General features: G+C 40.5%; 1 protein-coding gene across 6 annotated transcripts in view; it reads right to left on the bottom strand.

Moving 5' to 3' along the window:
• MTHFD1L (methylenetetrahydrofolate dehydrogenase (NADP+ dependent) 1 like) overlaps positions 1-20,556 on the bottom strand; it is a 154,412-nt gene that overhangs the window by 50,229 nt on the left and 83,627 nt on the right. For all 6 annotated transcript variants that reach the window (XM_061471579.1, XM_061471574.1, XM_061471575.1 and 3 more), the window contains 5 exons: positions 17,742-17,881; positions 16,070-16,111; positions 13,821-13,921; positions 13,249-13,426; positions 1,439-1,546 (listed from right to left, as the gene is read on the bottom strand). In XM_061471579.1, coding sequence (XP_061327563.1) covers positions 1,439-1,546; positions 13,249-13,426; positions 13,821-13,921; positions 16,070-16,111; positions 17,742-17,881 — 569 coding nt within the window. The remainder of the gene's footprint in view (positions 1-1,438; positions 1,547-13,248; positions 13,427-13,820; positions 13,922-16,069; positions 16,112-17,741; positions 17,882-20,556) is intronic.

The raw sequence follows: 20,556 nt of genomic DNA, 5'->3' as shown, positions 1-20,556 counted from the left end.
GAGTGGGTTCTCAATCTACAATTAGGTGCAAATTTGCCTATACAATGGCTAGTGTGCTATTGTCAGAAAGGGTGCACAACGGGCACCCGACTGAACAAGAAATGTACACCAACTCAATAAAACCCAGTACGGCACTTCCTTCTGGATTTTAATGACCTATTTGGATCTGAGAATAGGATTCATAGTCCAAAGCTCTCTAAGGGTACTAATGTCTTCTTGGAAGTAAATACAAAAGGCTAATAATACTTTGATTTGTTTTTAAACGAGACAAAAACTGTGTGAGGTGAGGGCACTCTCTCCACTAATGACTCAAAAAGTGGTAGAAAATCAGGAAAAGACCCTCAGCAGCTCCCCCAACACTATTTGTCCCCCAGGTTTTTGATTAACCTTGACTCAAGCATATTCTGCTCTTCTATTCAATTCCCTGACATACAGGGATGCAATTCACAAGGCCAGGAGGAGAGGCAGCACTACATGGAATTGCCTCTGCAGCCCACTGCTGACAACAACTCCTTAATGACAGTGTGAAATTCTTTCCTAAAATTACTAATGTTTAGACTAAAAAATGGATTAGAGAATCACAGAAGGAAAAGATAAAGAAAGATTATTTTGCTTCAAGTACACTAGGTAAGCTTCTTATCCATCTAGAAAATCAAATTAATTCTCAGGAGGCTTGTGTAAGAGAAGCCAGCTATATTTCTGTCTGTTTGACTAGGCTACTGAAGTATACTCAGGAATTTTTCCATGACACACCATCCATAGTTTCTATTTTCTGAAAGGAAGGCTCCAGCCACATTTACATGCAGAAGCTGTTCCATTACAGAAAATACATTCACCTCTCATCATGGTTTCAAAACTGTTTTCAAACTGTAACAAAGCCCATTCCCACATGCTTTAGGAATGGTGATCTATTTCACCTTTTAGCATCTATAACCCATTGAAAATAGTAGGAACGGAAGAAAACCCAAACATTTTACACATATTGGGAGCTTTGTTATCAACACACATAGCTGTGTGCAGATATTTTTATGTTTGCAAACTCATTTTTTGCTGGTACAAATGAACACTCATGCCCAAACTAGGCAAATTCACTAACTGCTATTTTTACAGATGTGCAGTTGTCACATTTAAGGCAGTAATCCAAAATTACCCCTCTGCATAGAAAGTATAGAGTGTCACCAATAACCTCTGAATGATTCCAAACACCATATATCTCTTGCAGAGGATGAGATAGCTTTCAAGTTTAAAACCATTTTATTCTATCTAATCTAATCTAAACCAATCCCCACTGACCTCCACAGTTCAGTACCATGGGTAAGCTCACGCCTGTTAGCAAAGCTTGACTAAACACCCCAATCGGAGAACCTTCTACACCCTGATGTTTCTTAAGACTCTCATCCAGCAGATACCTGACTGCGTAATTCACTCATGTTCTTACCTGCCGGGTGTAACGATCAATTTGTGACTGTGCAGCAGGAGCCAACTCTATATCCTGAGCTCCATACACCTTCTGAGCAATGATCCTTATTTTTTCAACAATAGGAAGCTGCAAAGACAAGGGCACAATACAAGGATGAACATAAACCAAGAGAAACTAGGATCTGATTTGCTAAGTGAGAAATCTGAATCTCTCATTTAAATTGATCTTTGTTAAACAGACTTGCTAAAGCATAAAAGCAAGTAAAGGGCACTGGTGATCAGTATGATATTCAGTGACAGGTACAGGAATTATGACCATCATTTAGGACCTGCACAATTCGTGCATTACAGAGTTGACAACATCAGCTTACATTCTGGCCTAAGTGAGGAAGAAAATTACTGCCATGTAGTTTTAAAGATCAAGAGTCAGCAAACACTGCAGACACAAGGAAGCAAGCTCCACTGGATTAACAGGGATCACTAGACAAATAAATTTCATTTCACAATAAAGATAATCTACACAGTGAGTGGACAAGGCAACGTAGTAGGCAGCCAGGGAAGGTTCTCCTGAGAAGCAAGAAACTGTAGCAGAATTTCTTGCTTCTCCTCACTGCCCCTTTGATCATAGTTTCTTTTTTTTTTTGATTCTCACCTCCTATCCTTCCTAAAATATGTATTTTGAATTGTAGCACTGATATTGTAAAACACTTTGGACACTTAAAAAAAATAAAAAGTAAAGCATTCTAGGTACACTTAAGACAAGACACTTAAATTCAACTCCTGCCTCTATGAGTATCCACATCCACATCATGTTACTCAGCTCAAACTGAACACGTGTTCTGCCTTTATGGCTTCTATTTGAAGGCAGATGTAGACTCCCACATTCAAGCCATTAGAAACTTTCCACAGATTTGCAGCAGACAGGGCATTTTTGTGGTCAGACCAGGCATTTATTTTTTTGTGCCTTCACTTCTGTTTATTTAGCATAAACAATGCTTTCCTCTTTCTCTCTTTTGGTTTTGAATGACCTTGGAGAGAGCAACTGTCACCCATATAGACTATTTTAAACAAGCAATCCTCTTTGACTTCTTTCAATAGCAACAGGAAGATGAAGGAAGGATCATTCCATCAGTCCAGCTACTTCAGTGCTGACCACAGTTGGCCAGAGATGCATGCAGTACTCTAAGGCACATCCTACCCCAATTGGTACTCTAGCATATTTAATTAACAATACATGTAGAAAAAGAGTTGAACAAAATCTAAAGAGATACCACTTGGGGAAGAAGACTTGATAATCTAAAGCAACACAAGATGCACAAGAACTCAAAATAGAAGCATTTCATTTTATTCCAACAAAAGCTAGGAACTGGTTTGTGAATAACAAACTCTATCTGGTGTATTTATAGGAAGTCCCACGGTTAATCACATTTTTGCAATGCCTGTCTAGAAGTAATGAGTTTTCTGCAAAGATGCATCAGTTGAAGGGCTTGTGTCAGATTGACCTTTTTTTGTATTTATGACTGAATTTTAGAAAAATTAAAGTTTAAAGTAGTCTGCCTTTACATTAATAAGGAAATCCAGTAACAGAGACATCACAAGAAAAGAAGCTTGCCAGACTTTCAAGTAACTTCAATATAAGACAGTTGAAAGCTACTAAGGCTCAAATAAAATCCCCCCTCAGACAGGAAACTTCGAAGTAAGGTTTAAAGATGTTCCACAAGACGCTTTGTGAACATACTGACTATATGTGTATTGCACCTCAATTGGGTGGAATGATGTCACATTCCTGACTTCAGGCTTTTTAAAGGAATCCAAGCAGTGCAAAAAAAATCTAATGAGGATTGGAGATAATGCATTGCAAATATCCTGGATATAATTCCTGGCAGCATTAAGTTGAATGGGTACGGATAGCTGTCACGAGATAAAACTTCTCTCAGGTTATTAAATATGTTCATAACCATGGCAGTTTTAAACACCACAGAAGATATGCAAAACGTCTGTTAACTTGCTTTTTGAGTGCTGTTTGCTTGATGTCCAGGACTAACAGCAAGAGCAAGGGCAAACTGAATACTGCTCTCTGTTGTCAGTAGGCTAACATCAAAACTAACAGCTTTCTGTTTAAACCTCAGTAAATTCATTGAGATGGAGATTTTCATTTAGATTCAACTTGCATTTGTGTCAAAATATTTCAAACTAATTTGACAGCAGCATAATAACTACACCCTCAGCTCTCTCACAGTGACCATAGCCGCAGTTTCCAAATGAAACCCAGCAGAGCTCTGGCTAACATCAGAGGAGACTGCTTTAATGACAGTGGTGGCATTCTGCTCCTCCTGGGCTTTGTGCAATACCTTTCAAGACTGAGTCAAGCTGGACAGTCAAACTGTCTCTCTACGGATATTTTTTTTTAACTAGCATTTCAGATACTTTTCAGACCAGTACCCACACCTCACAGTTTGCAAATGTAAACTCCAACGAATCACCAGCAGTTATGGGAGTGTGCATGGCAAACAAAAGTGGTTTTCTGAGATCATCACAAATTTTTGCAAGGCAGCCTCTTACAAACAGGTGAGGCTATGTGCACGGTGTTAGAGGAGAGTTTGAGCCTATTTAATCTCCCAACACAGGCAGATGAGTCCTCGCTAAGCCTAATTAGGAGAGAAATCAGCAGGGAGGCACAGATGCTCTATACATATTAAGACAGTCCATGCATGTGAGCACTCTCAGACACCCTTCCTTCCTGAAGTTTTGAGGATCAGGCTCAAGTAGGAGTTTGAGCACTACACCATGCTAATGATCCACCTGTTTCCTAGTATTTAGTGGGATTTTTAAGGGATTATCTATTTAGAATCACAGTGTAACAGCATTTCGAGCTAAAAAGTTTCCTGTATTTCAGTTATCTAGTAATACTGCTGGAAAACTTCATTTTAATTTAACTTAAAGAAGTATTTCTGAAAGAAAAGCCACCTCGTACTTTACATGAGAAATAAAAATTCATTTTGCTTGAAAATAACTTAATGGTATTTATCAGAAAAGAAGCCCTAGTAATTCAAGAGGCTTTTTACATATATGACATTCCAGAAGCCTGGATGTTTACAAGACGCTTGTAGGAACAATTCTTACTTTTTTTTATTTAGTCTTTAAAGGCAAGTTTAGCTTTAGGTTTTCAACAAAACTGTTGATTATTCAGCACTTCACTATGAAAAAAGTCCAACTAATGGGCACAGGCAGTCACCATATGTAGTAATGCTTCACAGTGCTAATTCATATCGAAAAGTGCTTAACTGAATTTGAAGGGGTTGAAAAATAGAGGCATATTGCACAAGTAACTAAATCATTAAGGGATTTTAAGTGGATTTTTTTCTCCAGCTGATACCAGACTCTTCTAAAAAAATCATGTGCACCACCTACTTGTACCTTAAACACCTTCATCAAATATTTGCCAGCAGAAACCATGTATCTTAGAGACTCAGAAAAAAGAAGTACTTTCACATCTGCCACTTTTTTTGTCTGAGAATTTTCTACAATGGCTTAGGGTATTCCTAAACCAACTGTTCATTCCCACTTGTGAACAACACAGCATCCTCAGTTGATGAACCTATCTGCAAGACATCAGTAAAACAGTCCTAATGAAAGAAGGATGAAAAGTCTCATTCGCATGGTGTCGATGCACCGGTATGAACAGCAGCTTCGTTTCACAGCACCTCTGCTATCTGAAAAGCTATGGTGATAGTGATATTTAAAAAATGTGCAGTATCAGAAGCATGAAAGATTTATGCTCAGCAATAAAAGCTCTTCCTCTTCTCATTTCCCTTATGTAAGGTTGTGAATGCTACACAACCAAGGACATTTAGGTGGAGAACAGGTGATAAGATACACAATAGGCAGTATGGATTTAGACAAAAACTGACTTCTGTGTGACTACGTATTAATACTAATGCTGAAGAAATTATGGCAGCTTCAGAGAATTCATTACAAATTCAATTTTAGCTTCTCAAAGAAATGATAGCATGAAATGCTGTACGTATATTTATACCAAATATGAGAAGGTGCTACAGGGCCATACAGTGTAAATATTTGCTGACGAGTAGCTTTGATGTTTCTCTCAGAAACAGCCAATCTCCCCAGCCCTGCCAGAGACAATGTGCATTTCTGAAATCTCACCCATTCAGAGCTACCAAAGCCATATGCTTCTTCTGAAGCAAACACAAACACACATGCTTGTTGAGGCTGCCAAGCACCCACACCATAAACAGGATTATCTCCTTGGCTAAAGCACAACAAGTGCTACACCATAACTGCACAAGCTGCTTTCACCAAATCAGTATCTGTGTAGCTATACATCTCATTACTTGATAGAGAACAATTAAGCTAAGAATCAGCACTGATAGCAAAGAGGCTGTCATTCCCAAGACTAAATTGATTATGCAGATGAAATCACACCAGTGCTGTCATCCAGCCACACTGCTACTTCCACCAGCCTTCTTGCTACTTCTTTCTTGCAATACTATCAAAGCAAGGTTGTAACCGAAACTTCATTTAATAACCGTTGAATTTCTGCTACCCTTTCCTCACATTTCCTTCACTCTTCATCTCTTCCTTCAACTATAATGTGAAGGACTGCAGATTATAATTTTTCCATGCAGTGCTTAGTGAGGGTTTCCATGGACAGCAGTCCAGCTTCAAGAAACTGTTCTTAATCCTCCCTTCCTCTGCTGCTCACACTCACCCATGTGTCAGTGCAATTGAGATGGCAGCACCGCTGTTTGTGTAGCTGCACATACCAGAAAAACTGGTAGTGGCTAAAATGTAATCCAGGTTAAAAAAAAACCTATTGTAACCCTGATTAGATCACATCCAGTTTACCATAAAGACAAAGCCAGTATAAATCAGAGACACAGAGATGGCTTAAATACTGTATCTACAGAAAGAATTACTCAAACTGTTCAAAAGTGATCACTGAAATGTACCAGCTGAAACAGTGAGCTGTGCAGGGACACACGGCTTGGGCTGGGATTCCTGAAATCAGTCTTGTTGCCTGAAGTCAGAATCATGTGAAATGAAACATGCAGATTACCCACGACCTGCCTTGAGACTGTTCTCAGGATTCCCATCTTTTGCATCCTAATCTCAATATCTGATTTTAAGCTGTTTGGCTACTGGAGAAAGGAGTTAATCTTTTTAACTCCCCATAGCCAATCCCTGAGACTGCTTAAAACAACCTGTTTCTTTCCTCCTCCCTTTCTTCTGCTTTTAAAAGTTTCAGCTGACTTCCTTACCAAAACAGAGGCCAACAGAAAACACCTCTGAAAAGCCAGAGTCGATAGCAGTTGCAGCTAAACCACACTATTATGAGAAGCACTGGTGTTAGCTAGCTTAAATTGAATACCTTAAGGGAATGCCTGTCAGTGCAGCACTGTCTGAAGGGATCTGTTTTGGATGTTATACAATTTAAATATTTAAAACTATTTATTCTCTGAGAAAACGTAAGATTCTGCTGATAAAACCTGCATTTAACCAGAAAATATACAAAAGCACCTATTAACTTGTAAAATTATTACATTTACTACTTCAAGATCTTTATACATTCACTTTAGTCTCAGTGCCTGTTTTTAACTATGAGATCACCATAGTTTAATTATGAGGTCACAACCCCTCAGTTTATTGCTATTGTTAAAATAAGCTGCTTGTTTGTAGTGAAATTCTTAAAATAGTTCAAAATCAAAGGCACTAGCTTTTTTTTTTTTTTTTTAAATTTTAACTTATGCATTCACTGAAAGCAATAAAAAAAAAAATTGCTGGTTGGCTAAGTGAAACAGTATGCAGACATCACTCATTCCTCTTCTTGGGAAGGTTGCCAAATGAAAACATATGATGAAAGTATGTCCGAAGGTGCTGGGGGGGTGACAGAGTGCAGTGCAAAAACAATAGCTGACTCTGCACATTCAAATTCCTACTTCTAGTTTTTACCCTGGATAAAATAAAACCATATTTATTGAAGTATCTGTGTATTCTGGTTACAGAAGATCTGTGGCTGACAGAAGGATTCCCAAGTCTTCAGCCCTCCCCTTCCTCTGTTGGCACAGGACAAGGTTTTGCTTTTTTAAAAAAGCATATTCAGTCAAGTTAAACAGTTTGTGAATCAACACCTAAGCCTGTGGCCTTAGAGATGTATTTTCCATTTCCCGAACTTTGAAACTCCAGCTGTGACCAAGAAAATTGCTTCACGCAAAGAACAGGAAAATAGTGAAAACAAACACAGAAGTGTAGTGCTGTCAAGAGCCTACAGCCTCAAAAAATAGGGATGGAGTGGAAGAAAGATAGCTTCCAACATGCAATTCAGAGGAAGAATTGTCCAGAATCCACCAAAATCTCTTTAATGGGAGTGGGAGGAGAGGCTGGTTCAGCCCTGTGGAATTCCTCTTTCACGTGTCTTCACTGCTAGGTAGCTTACTAGCAGTAGGGTGGGGGGAAATAGTTTAAAAACTAGCATACCCAGGAGGGCTGCACAGTCTGCATTTTGAGATGAGAAATGATCTCCATCATTTATTACGAAAAGTTTCAGTAAGGAGCATATATAATTTTATTTATTCTCACTCTGATAGTGCTGCAGGACCTTCCACTGGGTCCATACATTATTAAACTCAAGAAAGATGAAGAAGTTATTTGCCTCTTAGGCGAAAGAAAAGACCTTTGTTGGGCTGACGTGAGAGCAGACACACAATGGATAACTTTCATGGCTTAACAGACATGGTGTTAGTGTAGGAAAGAGAAAATACCCCTAGTACCTCTGACAGCACCCCCCATTCAATCACAGTGAGATTGAAAAGGTGACCAGTTCGATGACCAAACTGTGGATTTATTCTCCAGATTTGGAGAGGTTATAGCTAATTATATAAATATATATAATAGTATACATAAATAAAAAATATATTATTAATAAATATATAATAAATATTATAGCTGCCAAGGAGAGGTGCCATGCTTGACCTTGTGCTCACCACCAGGGATGGGCTGGTGGAGAATGTGATGCTCCAAGGCAGCCTTGGCTGCAGTGAACACAAGACGGTGGAGTTCAAGATCCTCAGGGCAATGAGAAGGGCATGCAGCACACTCATTGCCCTGGACTTCAAGAGAGCAGACTTTGGCCTCTTCAGGAACCTGCTCAGTAAGGTTCCATGGGATAAAGCACTGGAAAGCCCAAGACTGCTAGTTGATAATCAAGGATCACCTGATCCAAGCTCAGGAGCACTATATCCCAACAAGAAGGAAACGGGGCAAGAAGGCCAGGTGGCCTTCTATGATGGGGTTACAAAACTGAGAGATAGGGGCAAAGCAGCTGACGTCATCTACCTGGACTTGTGCAAAGTGTTCAACACTGTTCTGCACAACATCCTTGTCTCTAAACTGAAGAGACATCAATTTGATGGATGGACCACCCTATGGGTAAAGAATTGGCTGGATGGCCGCAAGCAAAGAGTTGTAGTCGACAGCTCAATGTCCAACGGGAGACGGGTAATGAGTGGTGTAACGAGGCCAGGTTGGACAGTCTTGGGTGACACGGTCTAGTGTGTGGTGTCCTTGCCCCTGGTAGGGGGGTTGGAATTAGATGATCTTAAGGTCTTTTCCAACCCTAACTATTCTATGATTATGCTCCTGGAAGGGGAAGAAAAACCCAGTGCTGAGGCTGCTAACTGCTTGAATGCCTCCCTGAGAAGTGCTGCTTCTCAACCTCATTCTCACTGGATGGCTCCAAGCTGAGAAAGCTCTCCTTTGTTCCTCAGTCTGGCCAGGCAATACACTACACTCAGCCAACGTAAGTGTGGACTCAACTTCCACAGTACAACCTGGAATTGTTTTCATTTGTCATGATGTTACCTAAAGGCAGAGCACTGGAAAAAAACAGATGTCATCTGACAAACTTGGAAGACTAGAACAATGCCTTCTCTCCTTTTTGTGACCTTTACATGCTTCAATTTCGTTTTCCAATGCTGTATAAATCATATCATTTGAAGCTTTTCTGTTGGGTTTTATCTGTCAGGTTACCATCTCAGTCTTTAAATGGGACAATACTAACTCACTGACTGGCCAGATATGCTAATCCTGCCTCATGCCATATGCCTGTCCTTCTGTCTCCTGGACTGTTAGTCCATTGTGCACCAGCTGTCTTGCAGGAAGGGGCAATGCACCTCTTAAAAACTTAATGCCTGCCTTTATTCAGACCTGTGTTTACTCCCCCAGGTTAAGGAGGGCTGCTGTAAGTCAAGGGAGAGTTCACCACAGGAAAAAAGAGGAGACCAGAATAGTGAAAGAAGGCAGATTACTCGACAGTCATGCATCAGTGAGCTTCCCCCCTGCCAAGAAGAGGCACTGAAGCCAGATAAATTTGGAAATGGGGTGTATACGTTTCCATTGTCTCCTATCCTCCCGCTAGCTATTTAAACTTACTTTTAATGGGTCAGTCAGCTTTATTTTGAGTAACAGCTTTCTGCTGCAACACTCATACTTCAATAAAAGTGAACCCAGAAGGGAAGTCAACAGTTATAAGACAGTTGATATTTTGATATTTTCCTTATGTAGCAAGAATATATACGATAATAAAAAACAAAAAAAACAAAACCCCAAAACCCAAAACCCAACACCACAGATTATTTCATAGAGTTCAGGAGGATTTTAAACCAAATCCATCCTCAAAACACTGAAGACAAATTCTTGGTAAGAAACAAATTCAACAGTAAAGTAAGAGGTTAGTGTGCAGTGGGGGCAAAAATCCATACTAAAACCACATGCTACCATAGTATTTGTTACAATTACTGCTAAGAACGAGGGATGGAACTACATCCTTTCACTTACATTGCCTCTAGGCACAATGACAGGGAGAAACCATCTGTCTGAATCCCATCTTACTACCTCTACTCTTTCTTAATTGTCTATTACCCCTAGCTATTACTCGAAATAAAGTTGACTGTTATCCTGTTAATCATAGTTACCCTTTTGAACAGAAGATATCAGTCCTCTAAACTGCTACATCAAAAAAATCCCATTAAAACCTTAATTAATATCTGGACAGGCTTATTTGGAAGAGGTGTCTTTCCTTCATGTCTCTCTGAGCCCAGTGACCAAATGACCTACCATACTGTACAAGCAATAGCATTGCTGTTTCACTCGGCTGCTTATAACTGCTTCAGTCCCTATCCTTTGCATAGCTAGAATGAAACAGAAGCCTGAACTTTACTGGTTTTCTTGGCCTAAATTTACTTCTTTTACAGAATTTTTAAATCCTTTCAACATATTTTTGAGGCTTATAATACTTAAGTTATGGGATATTAAGTTGATGTAAAGATGTGATTTATTCCCTTTGTGTTTAAGATCATGCTGCTTATGCAACACAGAACAGAATGCTGTGTCTGGGAAAGACATTAAAGTAGAAATCAATCTCATTTTCTTCCGTCATACTCCACCCTTACCAATCCTTTCTACTCATTCATACCACAAGACTGTAACCTACATGGAATACTGTAACACCAGAGCTTGGGACTCATCAAATGATAACGTACTATCTCTGTAACATAAGTGTCCTATAGGGAAAACTATTACAAGTATTTCTGAAAGATTATTTTTTGTTTCTATTTTATTATGCAAAACCCGAAAAATGATATCCTCTGTTTCCAAAGTATCTCATTAGAGACAAACTCAAAAAGGCAGATACATCATCCATTTTTTGGCTGTAAAAATGTTCTGTGGGAAAAATGGTTTGAATAGATGCTGCAGCACTCAAATTCTCAATTTCCCTCTATTCTGTGTAGGCAGTAGTTAATACCAATAGGAGTTGGCTGAATTACTGACATTTGGGAAAACAACGTGAGAGGTGGAAAGAAGAAATAAAATGGGTGCAACAGATATGGGGTACATATCAGGGAGGAGAGTGAAAGACAACACAGGGCATACCTACCTCAGGCTGAACTTTTTATTGGAGAGAAGAATCAAAACAGGAACTTTCAGCCATTTAAAAGAATGAAGCTGAGGTTCTGCTGTTAAAAAATACCATTCATGTATTTTGTAAAGAAAGTTAAGTAGCACTATCAACTGGGCAACAGGATCTGAAATTTGACAAGGGCTTCTTTGGTGCCAGAGAAGTCTGTTTTGCTGCCCAAATTTTAACCCACCCACATTTGGACAGTCAGAAATGTCCTGAGAAATCATTTGTATAACCTTCTCAGCAATAAAACCCTCCAAATGTTCTGCCTGCATGGAGGAACTCCAGCATAGTACTTTCAGGGGCCTGAGCAGCCCTTCCTTGCAAGCTGCTCCTCTTGGCAGTTCATGCTGCTGAGATGTTACTTTGCAGACAGACAACGGCAATAACATAGTCCCTGAGTCTTCAATCTCAGAACTGAAATTTGGACTACAATATCCTTTGTTAGGTTATCTGACTAACTGACTAAGCAAATTAAACACAAAACCCAAGCAAGGATCAGAGGAACAATGATAGGTGGAGGAACCCTAGTAACGTAATCAGTGGGAAAACCTAATCAGTGAAAATAAGAGCACATTGAATTGCTTGTTGCCTAAAACCATACAACGGGAAGGATGGGACCATTGTCCTTGGTGTGAAATGGAGAGTCAATGGAGAAACTCATCAGAAAACTTTGCAAATGAAAGGGTGTGACTGGCTACAGCAGCACAGGTTTGCTGTAGGAAGAAGAGCATTTTACATGAGTGTGAAACTCACGAGAGGATTTTTGAAGGGGACTATGGAAATGCATAAAGATTGTTAGGGCATGTTTAGTAGAAGGACCAAGGATGGGGAACAAACATAATCAAGATGGATTGAGGAGGAAGAAGTATGGGAAAAAAATACAGGGAAAAGGGGAAGATAGGGCCAGTTGAGTGTAAAGGTGTCTGGTTAGCAGCTTGTCTGACTGAAGTCTGAGCTTGAGGACTACAGTCTGTCCTCTGCTCTCATTAAATCTGATTTCTACCTTCTGTGTGGCTGTGCTTTCTACTCTAGATGAGTATGTATGAATGCTAAAGAGCAGGAGGAGAGGTATGATTACCAGCAGCTGGAGTGAGCTGTGAACCTCAGTGGATCCTGTTGCCAGCAACTGGAGCAGGACAGGGGTACTGCAGGCTGCTCCTGAAAAGACTGAGGATCTAAGGCTTACAGCAGCAGTGACCCATATATCACGTGTGTCATATTGTGCTAGAAGACTCCAATCTTTACTGGCAGGAGAGAAGGAGCAGGACTGGGCAACCTACGTTCCTCATGTTCATCTGACGGCTGTGGGTGTGTAAGTGGGTGCTGGTAAATGGAGTGCTTTCTCTCTGCATAGACCTGTCTTTCTGAGCAGATGTAGCATGAGTGTGTACTTGCTACCTTCTCATACAGAGACTGAATGCTTCAGAGAGCCACAACTTGGTGCAATGGCCATGACAGTGAAACAGTAACTATATTTCATTTTAGCTGATTGTCAGGACAAATATCACGTCTGTGAGGTCTTTGTGGAGAAGTCTCCCAGAATAATTTGTGAATGTTTCACCTACAGACATACTTTTATGTTAAACAAGAAAGTATCAGAATCATCATTCAATGCACTAAATAACCAGCATTACCAGCAAGTATCCTGCTCCTCTGATTAGATAAGCCACAGATTGTTTTGTTCTCTCCAGCTTTTGTGATTTTAAGCCGAGATAGCTTTGTTGCAATGTTCTTGTTTTAAATCCAACACTGATGCAGCATTCATTTATTAAAACAGAACAAAAAACAACCGTAAAAACCGCAAACAATGGACCAACCAGCCCTTCAGAAGACCAAATAAACCCTCCTACCTCCAAGCTGTAGAGATACTTGAAACTGGTTTTCTGCCTGGCTGCCTCTTCCACAGCTTGAGCTAATTTTACTGCTCCTCCACCACCAGCTGACCAGTGATTGCAGGGTACAGCATCAAATGCTCCAGACTGCTTTGCAATCTTACACACCAGATCAACCTCAGCAGCAGAGTCGGTTCTGCCAACCAAACAGTTCCATCTCATTATTTTTTGTTTAATTAGCTCTCTTTTATAACATTATATACTTAGCCTTATTCTACAATCAACAGTTGTAAAGCCAGTCTACACAGAAACGGTGCCATATACATAACGCAGTTATACACAGTATATGTATGTGTTATAGGCAATTTGCGTGTAAGATTAATAGTTCCATAACAGTATATACTTTTTTTAGTGGTTTTAAAACCTTAGAAACAAGTTAGGATTTAAAGGTCTTTATATTCATAATGGAAAAAGGAAATTCTTTAATAGCTTAACTGGTCCATGCCAAAATGGATTAATATAAAAATCAAGAACAGTGTGAAATTTTAACTGTGAATTTACTCACAAAAGTAATGAAAGACTAGACTTACTTGAAGATGTTTAGAGCAACCACAACAGGAACTCCAAAGAGCTGAGCAATCTGAATCTGTTTTTGTAGATTACAGCAGCCATCAGCTACCAGCTGGAGATTCTGTGCATTTAAAAAAAAATTAATGGAAATTGTAAGATACATGAAGTCTTCTCCAGCCAAAGAATTTTCCATAAATTAAACTGAACATAAACAGTGCTGATCATGACAGTTGCAGACAAGTAAAATGCTTCCAGACAAAAATATCTGACACTTATTAATTCACATTTCAGCTAATAAGCAACAGACATATTTAAGTAACTAAGCAGTCCCCAAAACTTGTACATGAATGTATTGCTGTATTCTAGGACAGAAGACGACAGTGCAGCTGATGACTTGTTGCCTGTCACAATTGTGAAAGGGCTGTTAGCCTCTAGAGGTGCTAGATGCATAGTCTAATCTATATATACATACATATCCCAGAAAAAAAACCATATTACTGGGTTTCCTTATTTATTCTGTTACCCCACACTTTGTAGGCCTTAATTGTAACAACACACATATCCCTTAGTCTGATAAAACCAAAAGACCATAATTTGTCTACAGTGAACAGACAGGAAAACAAACCTCTCAAACAAGAGAATACACTCTTGTTTGAAGAGTGACACCCAACACCAAATGTGAAGCACAAAGAGATTAAACCTGTTGTTTAATGAATAGGTTAAGCTATCATTAATTTCAGGGAGTGTTTTTGACCTCTGCACCACTCTGCTCTTGTGCTTCCTTAAACGACACTATGACGGACTGAAGAGCTGAGCAGCCTGACAATTCTGTGGGTCTGGAAAAACTACTGGTAAAAAGCTATTTTTCAGCCAGCTCAGTTTCTCAGTACAATCTACCATGCAGTCACACACAGCACACACAAGAGGGATAACACTAAGTGGCTGGGGGAAGATGACATGGCTTTACACAGTCTCCCACAGCATCCTCACGGCTAAAATGAGGAAGTGTGGACTGGATGATCAGGTAGTGAGGTGGACTGCGAACTGGCTGAAGGAGAGAAGCCAGAGAGTTGTAGTCTATGGGGCTGAGTCTAGTTGGAGGCCTGTGACTAGTGGAGTGCCTCAAGGGTCAGTACTGGGACCGGTATTATTTAATATATTCATCAATGATTTAGATGAGGGAATTGAGTGTACTATCAGCAAGTTTGCTGATGACACTAAGCTGGGAGGAGTGGCTGATACGCCAGAAGGCTGTGCTGCCATCCAGCGAGACCTGGATAGGCTGGAGAGTTGGGCAGGGAGTAACTTGATGAAATATAACAAGGGAAAGTGTAGAGTCCTGCATCTGGGCAGGAACAACCCCAGGTTCCAGTATAGGTTGGGGAACGACCTGTTAGAAAGCAGTGTAGGGGAGAGGGACCTGGGGGTCCTAGTGGACAACAGGATGACCATGAGCCAACACTGTGCCCTTGTGGCTAAGAAGGCCAATGGCATCCTGGGGTGTATTAGAAGGGCGGTGGTTAGTAGGTCGAGAGAGGTCCTCCTTCCCCTCTACTCTGCCCTGGTGAGACCGCATCTGGAGTATTGTGTCCAGTTCTGGGCCCCTCAGTTCAAGAAGGACAGGGAGCTGCTGGAGAGAGTCCAGCGCAGGGCAACAAAGATGATTAAGGGAGTGGAGCATCTCCCTTATGAGGAAAGACTGAGGGAGCTGGGTCTCTATAGTTTGGAGAAGAGGAGACTGAGGGGTGACCTTATCAGTGTCTATAAATATATAAAGGGGGAGTGTCACGAGGACGGAGCCAGGCTCTACTCAGTGGCAAACAATGATAGGACAAGGGGTAATGGGTACAAACTGGAACACAAGAGGTTCCACTTAAACTTGAGAAAAAACTTCTTCTCAGTGAGGGTGACGGAACACTGGAACAGGCTGCCCAGGGAGGTTGTGGAGTCTCCTTCCCTGGAGACATTCAAAACCCGCCTGGACGCATTCCTGTGTAACATTATCTAGGTGTTCCTGCTCTGGCAGGGGGATTGGACTAGATGATCTTTCGAGGTCCCTTCCAATCTCTAACATACTGTGATACTGTGATACTTGTTGGCAATGCCTGTTAAAGGTGTTCATTGAATGTCAGCGTTAGAGCATGCTATTGTCAAACATGAGGGTGCACACCATCCATCCAGAAGAACAAGTTCTGACTCTCCATACACCATGTTAGTATGTCCCTTTAAACAAAAACTTCTCCTGAAGTTTTATAATAGCTTCTCTTACCTCTTCTGTGTATTCTTTCTTCAAGGGGGCACCAGCAGTTACCTGGAATAATAAACAATCGAGATCATCACAGATTGACACTTGTCATAATCCTAATTGATCACAAGCGCGCTTTTGCTTACTTTTCATCCTGCCAGTCAGGCCATAACATTGCGTGCAACATCTCAGCTCAACTGTAGCTTCTGTTTTATTCCAATAAAACTAACACATGGAGAAAATCAACACTTCCTACTGTATTTGAATATCAAGATACAGGTAGTAATTCAGCAACTAGTTGTAAAAGACTTATTAGAGGGGAGGTAATTGGATCCCATGCTTAACAATGCACCAGCAGAGCAAAGACAATGAACAGCAACCTCCAACAGCTGGCTGAAGGAGTAACAGTTACACAGCTGTCTAGAAGAACATCATCTTTGGGTGTCCTGTAATTAGTGCCCATAACAAGGAGCTGAATGCAAATAATTTACCCTGCTGGAAAGCACAAAGGTACACAGATAAAGAGTACCATCAGAGTACTATTCTGAATCTACAAGGACCTCAATACATTGATCCCAGGTACTGGACTTAGTCACTTTGGTTTTGGTCCATTTCATAGCTAATCTCCCAGTGAAAATATCTGGTACTCTACATGCCCCTATGATACATTATGTAAAAAAATGAAAGCTTGATACTTCTAAAGATACAGATCAGACAGAAGTAGAAACAGTTATTAAGACATTTAAGTTCTATTTTTTGCTAGATTTAATGATACACACATGACAATACATCTGCATTGGTAGGTATGGAAGATTATCAGTAAAAATGAAGAAAACTTGCATTAAAACTGGACTAAAAATGTAAGAAGTTACATATCAAACTGAAACACTGAAAAAGGACAACTCAGCTTTAGCGCTAAGAAATGATTAGCTCTAAGGGAGACTATGCATTCCAAAATTTTGTGGCTGTGGAAACAGCTCTGGCATTTTCACCCAGTGAGACTGTTTCCCTGGTAGCATCACCTCTTGCATGCTGCTGGACAGATGAAAGTGTGTCTGTCTGCGTGACTGAGGAGTACTTCTACAATCAGTAATCTGTACAAGCCTCTTCATGGTTTAAATAGCAAAAACCAATATACTGGTGACTTTTGGTACACTGGGAAAACACTTGCAAAATTTTATCAGTTACCTCAGTATCCCTGAGGGAATTAAACTGAGCATATTGGAAGGACAGAAGGATTTCCATTATTGCAGTGAAACAAATCACAAAACCTTCCCTAAGAATGTTCACTACTTCTACGTGCATACTGCAACCCAAACCTTTCAAATTCCTCCTGAGCTGCCAACTTTTCCAGCCTTTGACTACTGGCTGGGAAAGTGCTGAGTTTGTAAGCTGAGTGTGCTTACAAACACTATTTCAAAAGGCAGGGAAAAGAATACATATACGTATTACAGCTTTTTATTTCATGCAAGCAAATTAGCAAGATTTAATACTTCTACAGAGTTCTTTCATCCCTCCTCTTTCACCTGTGTCTTCCCATTCCTGCATAGAGGTAACTTCTATATAATGAGGTAACTCAAGAAGGATATCTAAATACTGGCCCACAGGCTACCCCCAGTATTTCTTAAACCAAGATATTTCATTTATTTCAAACATCAGCAACAATTTTATTCTCTAAAAAGGTGCAAAAACTTACATTTGGCCCGCCTCCATGCATCTTCAAAGCCCTCACTGTAGCAACAAGTACAACCACACTGGGAACTAAGCCAGAAGCTCTGCATTTGATGTTGAAGAATTTCTCCATCCCAATGTCAGCACCAAAGCCAGCCTCAGTTACTGTTAAACATTACAAAAACAAAACAAAACCACACATAAAACATGCTTTCAGTTAAACACTGGGAGATATTTCTACTTCAGCATACAGTGCACTTAAATATACACTAGTACTCAGTTTTGAATGAACTTTCAAATAGAGGTCTATTTACATTACTGAGTCTGATTAAAAAACTATTCCCACCTCAGAAATAAATTACTTTATTCTTGATATACACAATATGTCATCAGAAGAAGTCACATGGGGGGAAAACCCCCAAGAAATCCAAAATAGTTTGAATCAAAGTATTTTAAAAACATCTAGTCCTCTACAATGGCTGTTTCTGTGTAATTACATTTATTTTAAATGTCTTACACAAGTAAGACTCCCTTATATTATTCCTCCTCTCTTGATTTCACTAATGATATGCTTCTATCACAACTAATGGGCCTAAATTCTCCTAGGTTTGCAGAACTTCTGATGATTTCTTGCTTTTGTGAAGAGGATGCTTAATTAAAACAGCAGCTACTGCCATGTCTCAGTGTTGAAGATACTATTAAATAGTGAATTTTATAGTGGAATTTTGCACCAAAGTCAGACATTAGTGTAATATGACCCAGGAGAAAAATGGGTACAGAATTAGGATACACCTGGCACAATATTTTTAGCGGATCTACAAATAAAAGAGAAGCTAATCTCTATTAAACCACATCAGTCTCTTCAATGACTTTTTTTAAATATCTATTATTTCAATTATCTCTTTCAAAATCCAAATTTCTTTTCATGAGACAAATTACAAGCACACAGTAATTTAAAAAAAGATAAAAAAATCACGGGATTAAGTCTTCTGTTGGTTGAAAATTTGCCAATGTAACTATTTCCCACCAGAACAAACTGAAAGAGGTGGGTTCAGCGTGTACTGCTGGAAGATTTGAAGGGATTTTCAGGCAGGGTGGGAAAACAGCTTGCTCCTGAGGCTTCTGGACCCGACTCTAAGCAGGGCTGGTAACATGCATTTATAATCCCAATCAGCTTGCAAAACTAGTAAATTTTCTTTTCTTTCTCGCACTCATGACAGCAGTTTTAACTCTCATGCTTAGGATCAGAGGGGACCACAAACAGCTGATTGAACATTTTGGGGCTGGAAATCTTCAGCAGGGTTGAGGAGGAGGAGGCACAGATCTGCTCTGCTGCTGTGGGAGGAAGTATCTTTCTGTTGGCAGCCAATGCGCTTTAGGAAGTTCCAGCCTTTGTACATTTGTCCTTGCCCCACTGGTCCCTTTCCACCTCTTCTTCGTTTTGCACACGCTGAAACAATTGCCTGTGTAGCTCTGCTCAGAAGGAGGAAACGGCTGGGGGGAGGAAGGAAGAAGTAGCAAACAAGGGGGTGGCTGCGCGAGAGCAGAGACCTCTTGAAATAGCAATATGGCGAGTGTCATGATTAACATTCTCCAAAATCATTGTAATAAGTATATTATCTTTTACTGAACAGCCCTGAGAAAGAGACATACCACACATGGAAACAAAAAAAAAGAGGTTAACACAAACACAATAATTCACAGGAACAAAGCTAATGCCAGGATAAGTCATATTAAAAGCAGAGCCAGGGATCACATGACTGCTTTCCAGTAACCCCCATTCTTCTCCTCTGGTCTCTTCTGTGGTACAGGGTGATTAATGAGACCTCTGAGTCACGAATATATAACCATGATCAATCTTTAATATAAACAATAGATAAACTACCAAGTACTTGAGAGGGTGGGAAAATAATTTGTCTCTTAGCAATTGCCAGCTTATACACATAGCAGTCTCCTAACATTTCCAAACAGAGTTTCCAGGGAGTTAATCTTTTTCATGCCAAGCCTTTTAGAATTATAGAATAGTTAGAGTTGGAAAGGACCTTAAGATCATCTAATTCCAACCCCCCTGCCATGGGCAGGGACACCTCACACTAAACCATGTCACCCAAGGCTCTGTCCAACCTTGAACACCACCAGGGATGAAGCATTCACAACTTCCCTGGGCAACACATTCCAGTGCCTCACCACCCTCACAGTAAACAACTTCTTCCTTACCTCCAGTCTAAACTTCCCCTGTTTAAGTTTGAACCCATTACCCCTTGTCCTATCACTACAGTCCCTAGTGAAGAGGCCCCCCCCAGCATCCCTATAGGCCCCCTTCAGATACTGGAAGGCTGCTATGAGGTCTCCACGCAGCCTTCTTTTCTCCAGGCTGAACAGCCCCAACTTTCTCAGCCTATCTTCATACAGGAGGTGCTCCAGTCCCCTGATCATCCTGGTGGCCCTCCTCTGGACTTGTTCCAACAGTTCCATGTCCTTTTTATGTTTAGGATACCAGAGCCGCACACAATACTCCAGGTGAGGTCTCACAAGAGCAGAGTAGAGGGGCAGGATCACCTCCTTTGACCTGCTGGTCACGCTCTTTTGATGCAGCCCAGGATATGGTTGGCCTTCTGGGCTGCGAGCGCACACTGAAGCTGGCTCATGCTCATTTTCTCATCGACCAACACCCCCAAGTCCTTCTCCACAGGGCTGCTCTGAATCTCTTCTCTGCCCAACCTGTAGCTGTGCCTAGGATTGCTCTGACCCAGGTGCAGGACCTTGCACTTGGCATGGTTAAACCTCATGAGGCTGGCATCAGCCCACCTCACAGGCGTGTCAAGGTCCCTCTGGATGGC

This window comes from Pezoporus flaviventris, unplaced genomic scaffold, assembly GCF_033815535.1.
Source record: "Pezoporus flaviventris isolate CSIRO_AGI_PZ_B2104156 unplaced genomic scaffold, CSIRO_AGI_Pfla_v1 ptg000066l, whole genome shotgun sequence".
Taxonomy (NCBI): domain Eukaryota; kingdom Metazoa; phylum Chordata; class Aves; order Psittaciformes; family Psittacidae; genus Pezoporus; species Pezoporus flaviventris.
This window is presented reverse-complemented; position numbering and strand designations above follow the sequence as displayed.